The sequence below is a fragment of the Python bivittatus genome, unplaced genomic scaffold, assembly GCF_059951505.1.
Source record: "Python bivittatus isolate LINGU-HERP-01145 unplaced genomic scaffold, Pbiv_v1 ctg000480_np1212, whole genome shotgun sequence".
NCBI classification, from domain to species: Eukaryota; Metazoa; Chordata; class Lepidosauria; order Squamata; family Pythonidae; genus Python; species Python bivittatus.
Genome location: NW_028277075.1, coordinates 44,033,710 through 44,046,411, shown reverse-complemented (window position 1 = coordinate 44,046,411; position 12,702 = coordinate 44,033,710). Strand labels below are relative to the sequence as shown.

Below are 12,702 nucleotides of genomic sequence, written 5' to 3'. Positions count from 1 at the left end.
GCCAAAATGAAAAGCCTTTTATGTGGAGGTACTTCCAACAGCGTAAGAAGCAAGGTACATAACTACTGTACCTGTATTATACAGGTACAGTCATACCTATAACTGTGTACCTCAGGCTTCCACTGATCAGAAGATCTGACACAGATTTTGGCCTAATTTTATGCAACCCTCTAATTTCAGATTTCCTCTGCAAATAATTTAGATTTTTCACAAGTATAATCTGACCTTGCCTATTGAGTGCTGGGAGACAGGGAAGAGGAGGATAGAGAAGGAGGTGCCAGAATGAGAAAAATGAGGATATAAAAAAGAGAAAAAGGTAGATGTCAGAAAAGGCAACAAATTATTTCTGACCCTGGCTCTATTTACTCACACACCCTTGACATATGCCCCACATACAAGGAAATGTGGTCTTCAGTATTTTTTTAAAAATTGTTTGCTACTCTTAGTGTTAAGCTTCATACATCCCATTTGCACCATAACATAACAAAACAAAACAAAAAAACCAATGACCACCTTTAGTATTCAACTGAACAGAAAGACAGGACATTAATTAAATTTGAACAAACAAATAACACATACATAGATCCATACATAATGTTTGACCAACGCTTTGGTCTCCTACCACACTACATGCTACATAGATGCAAGCATAGTATCTGATTTAAAATATCTATTGACCAAAATAAGTATTTTTAAAACAGTAATTCCATGCATTCTCTGAAGATGAGCTTCTTGCTTCTTCCTCTTCCATGTCAAGGGAGCAAATTACATGGCTTAACTCCATGTGAAAGCAGAATGTGGAGTGCCATAACATTTACTTCTTCTGTATGGGCAATTTCAAAACTGGAAGTCAGCCTAAAGATTCTTGGTGACAGATACATTCCAAGACAACTAGCTTCTACATGGAAACACAAAGTATTAAGAGTCAAATGTATAGGGTAGAGCAAGAGAACTTTTTCTCCCCCGCAAACTACAGTAAAGTATTCCTTAAATATCTCTGCTGGGCAGCTGCTGGTTTACCAACTTATATATAGAATTCAAAGTTACCAGCAAACCAAATTCCTTTCAGCATACTGAAAGTTCAGAGGGCAGCAATGTCTATTGGTTGATATGATAGAGATCCTTTTGTAATGGGCACATGTCAGTAGCAGCAGCAACCTATCAATCCAGAAAGTGTGAGCAGCCTCCCAGAGAAAGAAGGCACTTTGGCAAATGATTCAATTTCATATTACACCTCTTTGTGGCCTATGCAGGAATTAAAGACAAGAGATCCAAAAGAACAAAGAATGAATAGTAAAGACTCCAAGACAAGCCAGTCTGCTCTGATAATACGCCTTGAATCTGAAAATATAAATAATAATATGCCATAGATGTAAAAAGAAAAACTGCATGAGCCAAACAGTGTGGGAGCTGCAAAGTCAGATAAAAGGTAGAGCTATCTATAAACCATGATTAATACTGCCCTGCTGGTTTCAATAAAGGTTGATAATAGCACATGCCAACGCTTTGAGACGTGGTAGCAGCTGAAAGCTGCCTTTTAGGTGTTCACCATTGAAAAATAATAATTACACCAACAGATTGGATTTCTTTCACCTCCCACCACTGTTTTTTCCCCTTTTTTGCACATTCATTTAACAATGTATGAATCAGTTAATCTATCTACCCTTGCATCCATCCATTCACCAAAGTGTCTGCTTGCTTATATGCACAACTTGGTCAAGACATTTATAATCACAATCTGATCCAGCCATACCATTGTTAAATTATTTTGAGAATAATTGTGGTTTTCATTTATAAACCTGATGAATCCAACAGGAATCCTGTTTCCCTGAAGTGACCAACTACATTTCAATGGGAAACCTACTAATGTTGCATTGAATCTTCTCATTGTCTCCTACTTTCACTGTTCAACAAAGTGGTATTTTGAGGCATCCTTTATTTGATGCTAGAGACAATATTTAGTCATCACGGCTTATAGCCATAGATGGTTTCCTCTTTCTTAAAAGTATCCTATTCCTTTTCCAGTCAGTCTATTGTAGTGAATTCCATATTTTAATATGTATTGGGTGAATATTTCGGTTATATTCCTTCTTCCTCCATTCAGCTGGCCTCACAGGTTTTAAAGAGGGAATAATATAACAGATCTTAAACATTTCTACCACATTATGTATATTTGAGATACTTCTATCATGTTCCACACTTAGTTACTGTAAACAAATCAACAATATTATAATCTTTCTTCATAAAGAAGTAGCTCCACAACTCTGATCTTTTAGAAGGATTTTCCAGGATGTATTGTCGAAGGCTTTCACGGCCGGCATACGATGGCTGGTGGGGGTCTTCCGGGCTGTGTGGCCATGTTCTGGAAGTTTTGTTTCCTAACGTTTCGCCAGCACCTGTGACCGGCATCTTCAGAGTGCAGGAGCACAGACAGGAGCAGTTCTCTCTGTGCCCAGGGTGATGTGACCCTTTTTGTGGGTATTTATAGAGATCTGGGGGGGGGGATTGGGGGGGCGTGGGGGGGTTGGGTTACTGAGTGGCTGCTTGTTTTGGTGTCAGCTTCTGTGTGTATCTTCCTGGGGATTAGGCAGGGTTTTTTCTATTGAATTGTTAACGAGGGGCTGCTGGGGGTGATTAGCAAGTTCATTGTGTGAACTGTTCACATGTCCTGGTGGTTGAGCTGAGTTCGTTGACCTTTTGCAGGCTGTATTTTTCAGGATTGGTAGCCAGGTTTTGTTGATTTTTAGACTCTCCTCTTTTTTATTGAAACTGTGCTGGTGTTTGTGAATCTCAGTGGCTTCCCGGTATAGCCTGGTATAGTGGCTGTTGGTGTTGTCCAGTATCTCTGTGTTTTCAAATAGGATTTTGTGTCCAGTGTGCTTGAGGGCATGTTCAGCTACTGCAGATTTTTCTGGTTGCTGTAGTCTGCAGTGCCTTTCGTGTTCTTTTATCCTGGTATGGATGCTGGGTTTTGTGGTCCCGATGTATACTTGCCCGCAACTGCATGGTATGCGGTATACTCCTGCGGCGGTGAGGGAATCCCTTTTGTCTTTTGCTGATTTTAGCACTTCTTGTACTTTTCTGGTGGGTCTGAAGAGTGTTTGGAAATTGTGTTTTTCCATCAGTTTTCCCATGCGGTCTGTGACCCCTTTGATATAGGGCAGAAATACTTTGTTGGTGGGTGGCTGTTTTTCTTCTTCAGTCGCATGTTGCTTTCTTGGTTTGATGGCTCTTTTTATTTCATTTTTGGAGTAGCCATTCGCTTGTAGGACCCAATTAAGGTGGTTAAGTTCAGAGTTTAGGAATTGGGTTTCGCAGATCCGATTGGCACGATCCATGAGGGTTTTGATAATGCCTCTTTTCTGACGTGGGTGGTGGTTGGAGTTTTTGTGCAGGTACCGGTCTGTGTGGGTGGGTTTTCTGTAGACTTTGTGTCCTAATTTGAGGTCTGGTTTGCGTATGACCAACATGTCTAGAAATGGAAGTTGGCCGTCCACTTCTTTTTCCATGGTGAATTGTATATTGGGGTGGACGCTGTTTAGGTGGTTCAGGAACTTCTCTAGGTCTTCTTCATCCTGACTCCAAATTGTGAAGGTGTCATCCACAAATCGGAACCAGACTGTTGGGGTAATGGGTGCGGTTTCTAAAGCCCGTTTTTCAAAATGTTCAATTTATAGATCTCTATAAATACCCACAAAAAGGGTCACATCACCCTGGGCACAGAGAGAACTGCTCCTGTCTGTGCTCCTGCACTCTGAAGATGCTGGTCACAGGTGCTGGCGAAACGTTAGGAAACAAAACTTCCAGAACACGGCCACACAGCCTGGAAGACCCACACCAGCCATTTTCCAGGATCTTTTAAAATTTTACAACCCTATATCCCATTCCCATTCATACTTCCAGCATGATACAGATATTAAGATTAACCATAGATCCAGGAAGACAAATGTAAATAAATTGTTTTTCTTAAAACAGATTTCCAATATAAAATCTTTCGGTAATGTTTAAAAATCCATTCTCTTTTTCCAATCAGAATCTGGCATCTGATGATATTGTGGAAGTCTTTAAAAACGTGACTGTTCTCTCAGGCCGTGGGGGAGGGTAGCTCTAGAACCCCTATCAGTTGTGTTTTACGGTATATAGACTGTGGTTTGTCCAGGCCCACATTAAAAAAAAACAATAAGAAAGAAATATAATCTGTTTAAGCATAAGCTACCTAGAGTCACTCTGGACTTGGGCAGCATCTAAAATTAGTATTCTTTTAAAAAGATTTGAAATTCTATTTTCGCTCAAGACGTAGCTTCTCATAGATATATGCACATGACATAGATGCCATGAGAAAGGTTCAAAGAAGATTTCAATGTCATATGTTGAAGAAAGTCAAAGAAATTATTGTTCAGTGGTATCTGCCATGCAATGTAGCAAGAGGAAACACAATGGGAAATGTGAGTAAATGCCAGTATAAGTCTTAGTAAAAACTGAAAACCACAATCAGAAGGCATACTGAAATGTTCTGTACACAAATTTTCTGCCAGTACTAACCCTTAAATAACTGTAGTCACGTATATAATTTTCTGAGAAAATCAAAACAAACCTGATTTATTTGAACACAAAGAAAGCTGTTCATTTAACATTAAAATATGTTGAATGGTTTTTCTTTTTATCAGGATGCTTTCAAACACTTGAGTAAATATAGCTAAAGCCCATTTCAATAAGACTGTACAGTATTTGTTTATTTAAACATTCCTGTACCCCTGTATACAAAGAGGAAAACACAGATCATATATAAATGAGAGCTCACTGTACTATGAGTTTAGTTGTTATGTTAATGACTGTCATTAGCATGCAAGTGAATTGAGCACTGATGTGGTAGAGGCCAAACTAGATGCAACACCCATTTGCACAATTAGCAACTGCATGAATGCTTTTTTAAAAAAAGTAAATTGCAGATGCAAGGAGCTCAGTCCAGTTCACGACCATGACATGAGAAGTGGGGGGGAGGGCTTTCATTCATAGCTAGGCTGTTACATGCATTGGGAAACAGATCTTTATTTGACCTGATATCACAATCTGTATTCACAGAAAATAGCAACAGTAATGTGAAAACCATGTATCTGTAGCACCTTAATGTTTTACATTGGTTTCTAAATACAGAATTAGGTCACTTTTTCCCAACCCTCCTGCAACCTTCCAGGTATCTTGGATTACCACACTCATCTACCTTTATCCAGTCTGACTAGAAATAATGGGACTTGTAGTGCAAAGGATCTGGAGGGTAACAGATTGGAGATGGCTGGATTAGACCCTAGCCAGGAGGATGTCAGAACTACTGGCTCTCCTCTTAGGTTCCTTAAGAAGGTGCGATGTTCTGATTCCCATTTTATCAGTTTCACAAAAGCTGCTGCTGCTGTCAGCATGTTTGTTACCAGTTCAGAAGTGGCAATGAAATTCAGTGTGCCTAGGGCTAGTACATTTGGGATGCAAATGACTACAATTGTTTGAGTGCTAATTTTGGAGATTAAAATAGGAGCAGGTGTGTTTAAACAGGGATTTCATTTTAAAAGCATTATCAGGCAGGGAGGGGAAGCAAAGCAATCTTAACAGGTTAACTGTTCAGAGCAGCTACACCCAACAACAGTAGAAAGCAGATTAACCAAAGAGAATCAAATCAAGTAGGCGGACCACTTCTGAAATCAATTTCTTTCACATCTTTGCTGTCTTGTTCGTTATATAAATTATTTATAGATTTAATAAAAATACAGTTTCATAGTACATAACTTGCCATAATCGTAGGATATGGAAGAGTTATAATTTGAATATTTGCATGTTATTTCCACACATGCACAAATACAACATTTATTTACATGTATATCTTACAAAGTAGTTCAGATCAAAGCAGTACAGGTAGGCAATCACTGTCCAGGGGTTATAGAAGGCCCCAAGTCCCCTCTCTCTGGCCCTCCAAGCCCACTTCTGACCATGACTGCTGAAAACTGATGGCACAGCTTCTAACCATTTTCAGAAGAAACAAATGAGGAATGTAGTACAAGCCCTAAAACATGCATAGAGATAGTTTGGTGTAGTGGTTAAGACGCCAGGCTAGAAAGCAGGAGCCTGTGAGTTCTAGTCTCACCTTAGGCAAAAAGCCAGCTGGGTGACCTTGGGCCAGTCACTCTCTCTCAGCCCTAGGACGGCAAACCACTTTTGAAATCTTTGCCAAGAAAACTGCAGGGACTTGTCCAGGCAGTCACCAGAAGTCAACACTGACTCAAAGGTACCGTGTAGATAGATAGATAGATAGATAGATAGATAGATAGATAGATAGATAGATAGATAGATAGATAGATAGATAGTGTGTGTGTGTGTGTATGTGTATTTGTATGTATATACATACATACACACACATACATATCCATGCATATCATTATTGACAAACAAAGAACACAATTCTTCCCCAGACTCCAGCCCTGCCCTGCCCACATGTGTATTCTGCTCCTCCAACCCTAACTATGTTACTTATTGCCCTTGACTATGAAAAGGTTGTACAGGCCTGCTGTAGGAGTTTGAAAGTTAATAACTAATGCTTTGCATTTCTCCCAGAAACAAAGCACAGTCTATGTAACACTTTCAGCATGGCATGATATAGTCTCTTTGAGTCCAAACTGGCTTCTGAGTTTTTTCCAGCTGAAGTTTCCAGACCAGATACAGACTCAAGCAGAATGTGTTCTAATGTTATATAGGTCACCCATAAATAACAATTACTTCTAAAACATGTCAACAGAACTTTACAGATTTGGGCCATGCACCACAGAGGGAAGAGAGAATCAAGTTGCAAAGGGCCATGACAGTGCATGAGGTCTTCCTATTTCTTTTTATGACATTTATGTGCCATAAAAGAAAAACATTAAAACTCTAAACAATTTGGAGCAGAATTCCCTGAATGATCATTTCCATTGTTGTCCTATTGATACTCCCTCTCCAAATCAGGAGTCTGGTAGTTCTTTTTCTCACCAACAAATTTTATTAAAAGACATAAGCTTACTTGAGTTTATTTCTTTTGATAACATCTGTTGGTCAGAAAAGGTGTTACCAGACTCCTGATTTTTTTGCCCCCATAGACTAACAAAGCTCTCCTCCAACAATCCCTTTTCCAAATGCTACCATTAAAGGCAACAACAAAGATAGAATCTTCTATGGAAATTTCTCCATTAATGATTAGACAACTACTTTACACTGTTTTCTGTGCCAGGCAGACTCGTTTTAAAGTTCCTCATCTTTCCAGGTTTTTCTTTTTTAAAATGACCTTTAAAGTCATTTGTACTGCATATTAATAAATTTAAAGTACACCCTAATTACAGGAGCACAGAAATAACATTTCATGTAAAAATCTGTTCCACAATTTCATTTCCCAAATCATTTACAGAAGAAATTGCACGTGGTGGATTGAGTGGGCATAAGAAAGGAAGGATTCAAATCAATTTGGCTTGTCCCATGTTAAAGTTCCTTCTTCTAGCTTTCAAGTCTGTGTCCAATTCCTGTCTCCTATTCATGACCTTCTGCAGACTCAGATATTTTTTTTAAAAAATGTTTCTTCTTCTTCTTGTGCCAATGCATCCAAATCGCTGTATAAAATGAAATCGCTGAATAGATCTGCTCCATTCATTTAAGCTTGTCTTAAGACGGAATAGTTCCTAGCTAATTTCTTGGTGGGATGATCAGGAAAATTAAAAGGATCCAATATGTCTTGTATCATGGATCTCTCAAATTAGACAGAGATTCTTTAACAAAAGCACTTTGAAAAACTGTAGTTTGTGTGCATAATTTTTTTCATTACAAATATTGATCACTTGAAATTATGAGTACGGTAATTAATCTATTATATGTTAGTAAATTTAAAAACTTGTAATAGAGAAAGGATAGTTAAAATGCTACTAATGTTAGCGACATTAGTTGCCGGTTCAGCCATGCTACCTTTCCCCAGGTCTGAGAAAGAAAGCAAGGAAGAAGGTCAAGATATGCCTTTCTGTGTGCTTCTGGCAGAAAATGTCAAAGTTCTTCCCTTGTTTATCGTTATTCATACTAGTGGACATTTTGGATATATAGCTTATTGCTATTAACAACAGCATATGGATGAACTACGAAAAGAGATAATTTATTTGACAAATTGACTGGTAAGAGGCCATCGCGTTCAAACCCTCAGGCTCAGTGCAAGAATCCAAATTAAACAATCCAGTACTGAGCCTCCACTTGAGCATATCCAGAAAAGGGGAGCTGATTCCTTCACTGAATGATTAGTTCCACTGTCAACTGTTCATATCTTTAGGAAGCTTTTCCTAACTTTCAATGAAAATCTGCTTTTGTGTAACTTAAATCCATTATCCAGCGGTCACATTCTGAATCCTGGTTTTCCACTGCCTCTTAGCTTGGCCATGATAAGTGCCCAAGCTAATTTAATTGATTTAGTACTTAAAGAGTACTATCATATTTTCCCACACTTTTCTCTTGCTACACTTTTTCTTCATAGGACATGGGTTTTTAGGTCCCTGCTTATCCTCAGTGTACTTTTCTGAATTTGTTCCTGTTTCTCTGAATCTTTCTCAAAGTGTGGTGGTGGTAGTGGGGTATGAATATTGTAGAATAAAGTGGAAAACTCTTAATTTACATCTTTTGGAAATCATACTTTTGATGATGCAGCCTATAACAGTATCAGATGTTCTTTTCTTTTCGCAGCCACATCACTCTGTTGAATCAACTCAATTTGCAACTGTTATTCCAAGACCTTTTCAAAACTACAAGTATCAGATGAGATTATCACCCATTCTATTCCTGCACATTTGATTTCTGTTCCGATTTTTCCCTTTCTGAACTCTTTTCCCCTACAATTTCAGGTTAATTCTACTTACTCTTTCTTAGCCGCTGCCCCCCCACCCAACGTTCAGTATATATTGGTTTTGTTTCGTTCTGTTCTCATATCTCCACTAAGCCACATTCTTCTGCTATCTTCCTTTATTTTCTTATTCAAATTGCCACAGAATCTACTTATTACTGTTCAGAAATTATTAAAATACATTTGAAATCTAAGATACAGATGACCACACTGAACTTTCGTTTCCTGTTAGTCTTCTTAATATTAAGAACTCCAGTATTATATGGTCACTTTCACTGAAAGTTCCCACTAGTTCAAATCTAAAACATATCACTTTTAGTCTGAGATGCATACTTGCTCTCAGATATGTAACTGTATTAAAGGTAACAGATTTCTTGGCCTTTTGTAGTAAAAAAAAAAGTTACATAAAACTATGGGGAGTCTTTAAATAAAGAGTAGATAAGGTATTCTCACAGACTTTTATATGCAATGCAAAAAGGAAAAAAAAGACATATTTTATCGCTCCCATATATATCTAAGACACAGTCATTCTGATTTAGAGACTTAAGACATCAAATCCACCAAATCCAATGAGAAAATTCTTTGATACTTGTAAACTGTAATTTTCAAATGTAACTCATTAGAAAATAAGAGGATCAATACTGCTGTGTGAAGCAGTGAGACTAATCATATTAACTGCATAATTCATTAAATTAAATTTAAATCTAATGTAAATGAAATTTAAATGAAAATGAAATGAAATCTTGTCCTTGCTCCATTGCTCCATTACTTTATCCTGATCCCATCTATTTTTGGAGTACTGTATATCTCCTAGCATGCAACTCAAAAGATAAGCGCCTTACCTTCAACAACAACAAGAATGAAAAGTTATGAGGCCTCAAATCCATCTGTAGTGTCTGACTGTAGCCTTGAATCCATATCCCTAAAGCTCTTCACATTTGTTTCTCAAAGAAATGATTAGGACAGTTACTTTAGCAGTAAAGTATTTTTAAAAAATCACTAGCTTATGAAAGCTGCATTCTCAAAGCCTGCACTTTATCCCTAGTTTCTAAAGTCAAGACTTCACTTAGGTAAAACATGAATGATTTCAGCTTCAATCAAAGGGAAGAGGAATCAAAAATAAATACGCAACACTGGGCAGTGTTAAAAGCCACACTGGGCAGTCGAAAAAAAATGTTAGGTAAAGTTTGTGGATCCTGTAATTGTTCTCCATAATACTCTGTATGATCTTTTAATAAACTTACAGGAACAACTATACCCATATATTTTTAAAACTCAAACAATTACAGGTTATATGTAATGTTGCACCTAGATGTACTTTAGTTTTTGGTCTGATAGAAGACAGCCTTGACAAAAACACTGCAACTATGCTAAAATAAAAGGTATAGTTACTCACCTACAACCTGGATGATTTCAGCCAGTAAAACTCCATCAGTCACATCTTGCTGCAGATCCTTTATTAAACGTTTATGGCCAGATTTTGCTAGATAGTGATTGGCCCAATCTGTATAAATCTGTGAAAATGAAAAGGAGAGCCAGGGTTACATATTAGGCACTCTGCTTTTTAAATCATTAATTTCTCACTTAAAATTAATGAAAGCAAGCCCCAAGTTTGGCAGTCTCTGGAACAAGTGGAACAAAGTGTTCCTCTTCTTTTCCCAAACCAGTTTGAAACAAAGTTAGCAACATTAAAATTCAAGGCATTGTGCTGATCAAGTATTCAGCTTATTATACCAGGGCTTTCTTGTATAGAGAAATTTGACATCAGAGCAGGAGGAAACTAAAGAAAGCTTCTAAACATGCTACAGTCTGAATGAATAAGTTACCAGACATGGAACTAAACAGTCTGCATAAGAGACTGGGCTGGATTTCTCTATTGATTCAACATTTTCCTTTTGTAACCCTACTGAGAAGCCATATCGATATTGAAACTTATGCGTGTGTGCATGTGCATGACGGTGCACATGTTTACGCCAAGTTGTAGATGTAAACAATTAGGGTAATTTAAATGGATACATTCTTTTAAATTGTAGTTAACAAGAAATGTAAATTACATTATCACTACCACATAGCTCCAGTTGACAACACTTGTAAAATGGGTATTCAGAGTAAGGTTTGTAATATGCAAAGTGTTTTCTTTCCAGAACAGCTTAAAAAGTCTATGTATCTTGACAATTTCTCCTCTGACAGTGTTTCTAAAGGAGGTGTACACACATACAAATGTGCATATATTTATACACAAACAATGTGCACGGGCATATGATTTCTACTTGAAGTTCGAATTCTGTAATACTTGTGTCAAAGCTGTGTTCCAACTTGCTTAACTAAATATAAAACGATGTTCTTAGAAACAATTAAGGGAAGCTAAAAGCACCCTCCTTGTATCCCTGAAAGCATCAATGCACCTAGAAACTCTGCACCCACTTCTAACTGAAATGGCAAAGGCTAATATCTTCATGCAAACAATTTGAAAGTAAACCCTACCATAAGCAATGAAAAGAGATTCTAAATAAAAATATGCGTAAGAGCAGCCTGTTTATGTCCTTACCTAGAGCATTTTCTCTTACAGCCATTCATTTTAGCATCTCAGCCAGTGCAAATATTTTGAAAAGCGTGCTGTAATTCTCACTTTAGATTACATGTTAAATCCACTTACTTTATTTATGACTTGTCAGCAACACACTCAATACACAGCTACAAATATTAGAAAATAGACTTCATGTAGCATGCACTTAAGTGGGTCAAAGTCCTGCACTAAAATGTGATACAAATTTTATATTAGAAACGTGAGATGGATCAAGCTGGATGTCACAATTTTTAAAAAATGCAATTCTTCTGATGGTGCATAAACTCCTCTTTTCTGATTTGTCAGTTACAGTTCTAGTCTGTGATTTCTATGAATATTACCAGACTGGAGTATTACCAAATGCTATAGAGAAATGTAAATATAAATACTCTTTAGAACCTTTAGACATACACTGGAGAACAATGACTCAATAACAAGTCATAAATTGGAAAGAGTTGAATGGATGAATGGTGTTTTCACTTGTGTTTTCATTATATTCAGTTATTACTTATTATTTGTTATATTTATATCCCATTTCCCTCCATATATTCAAGCTGATGTCCCATTTTTTACATTATCTCTCATTATCACTGTGTGAAGTGTCCTCTTGACACACCACTTTTACATCATTTTGGTATAAAATAATTGAAAAAATTGCAATGAGCACTTTTACCATCTAGTTAAAATCTCAGAAAGATAAATGCTCAACTGGTCAATTATGTTGCTTGGCCAAAGCAGAAGAATGAAAGAAGCAAGATGAATGATGATAAACAGATATGTTTTAGAAGTAAGATGTGGAAAAAGCAGCTTCTTGATATCTTTGAATATCAAAGATGTCATTACTATAATACATTTGCTGAAAGCAACATTACTCCACCATATGTTTATTTGAACCTGATAGAATTATATGTGCTGAAAGAAATAAATACACCCTGCATTTTTGTTTTCTTGCTCAATATTATGAATACTAAATTAGCAAGGTCATTTCTCATTTTAATAACTTCTTACTTTATATTCATTGCCAGGCCCCTTCTTATACATCAAACTAATTATGGAGCACAAACAGAAGGCTCCTTGCTGCTAGGGGTTGTAACTGCCACCTTGAGCTTTCCTCAGCTTTGCTTTTCACACCTAGGAGTTTCAACAGTATAGTCCCAACCCAGTTGTTTGAGATGGAAAGTGACAGCATACTGTGATTTCCAGGGTTCCCTCTTCCTCTAATAAATGAATCAAAAGCTACCTAATGTTT

The 12,702-nt window shown here is 37.2% G+C and overlaps 1 protein-coding gene across 6 annotated transcripts in view; it reads right to left on the bottom strand.

Annotated features, from left to right (window-relative positions):
- Nucleotides 1-12,702, bottom strand: part of NAV2 (neuron navigator 2) — a 307,819-nt gene that overhangs the window by 210,271 nt on the left and 84,846 nt on the right. For all 6 annotated transcript variants that reach the window (XR_015797036.1, XM_088145827.1, XM_088145829.1 and 3 more), the window contains exon 2: nt 10,284-10,401. Coding sequence is in view for 5 of the 6 variants with exons in the window: in XM_088145827.1 (XP_088001953.1) it covers nt 10,284-10,401 (118 nt within the window). In the remaining variant the exon portion in view is untranslated. The remainder of the gene's footprint in view (nt 1-10,283; nt 10,402-12,702) is intronic.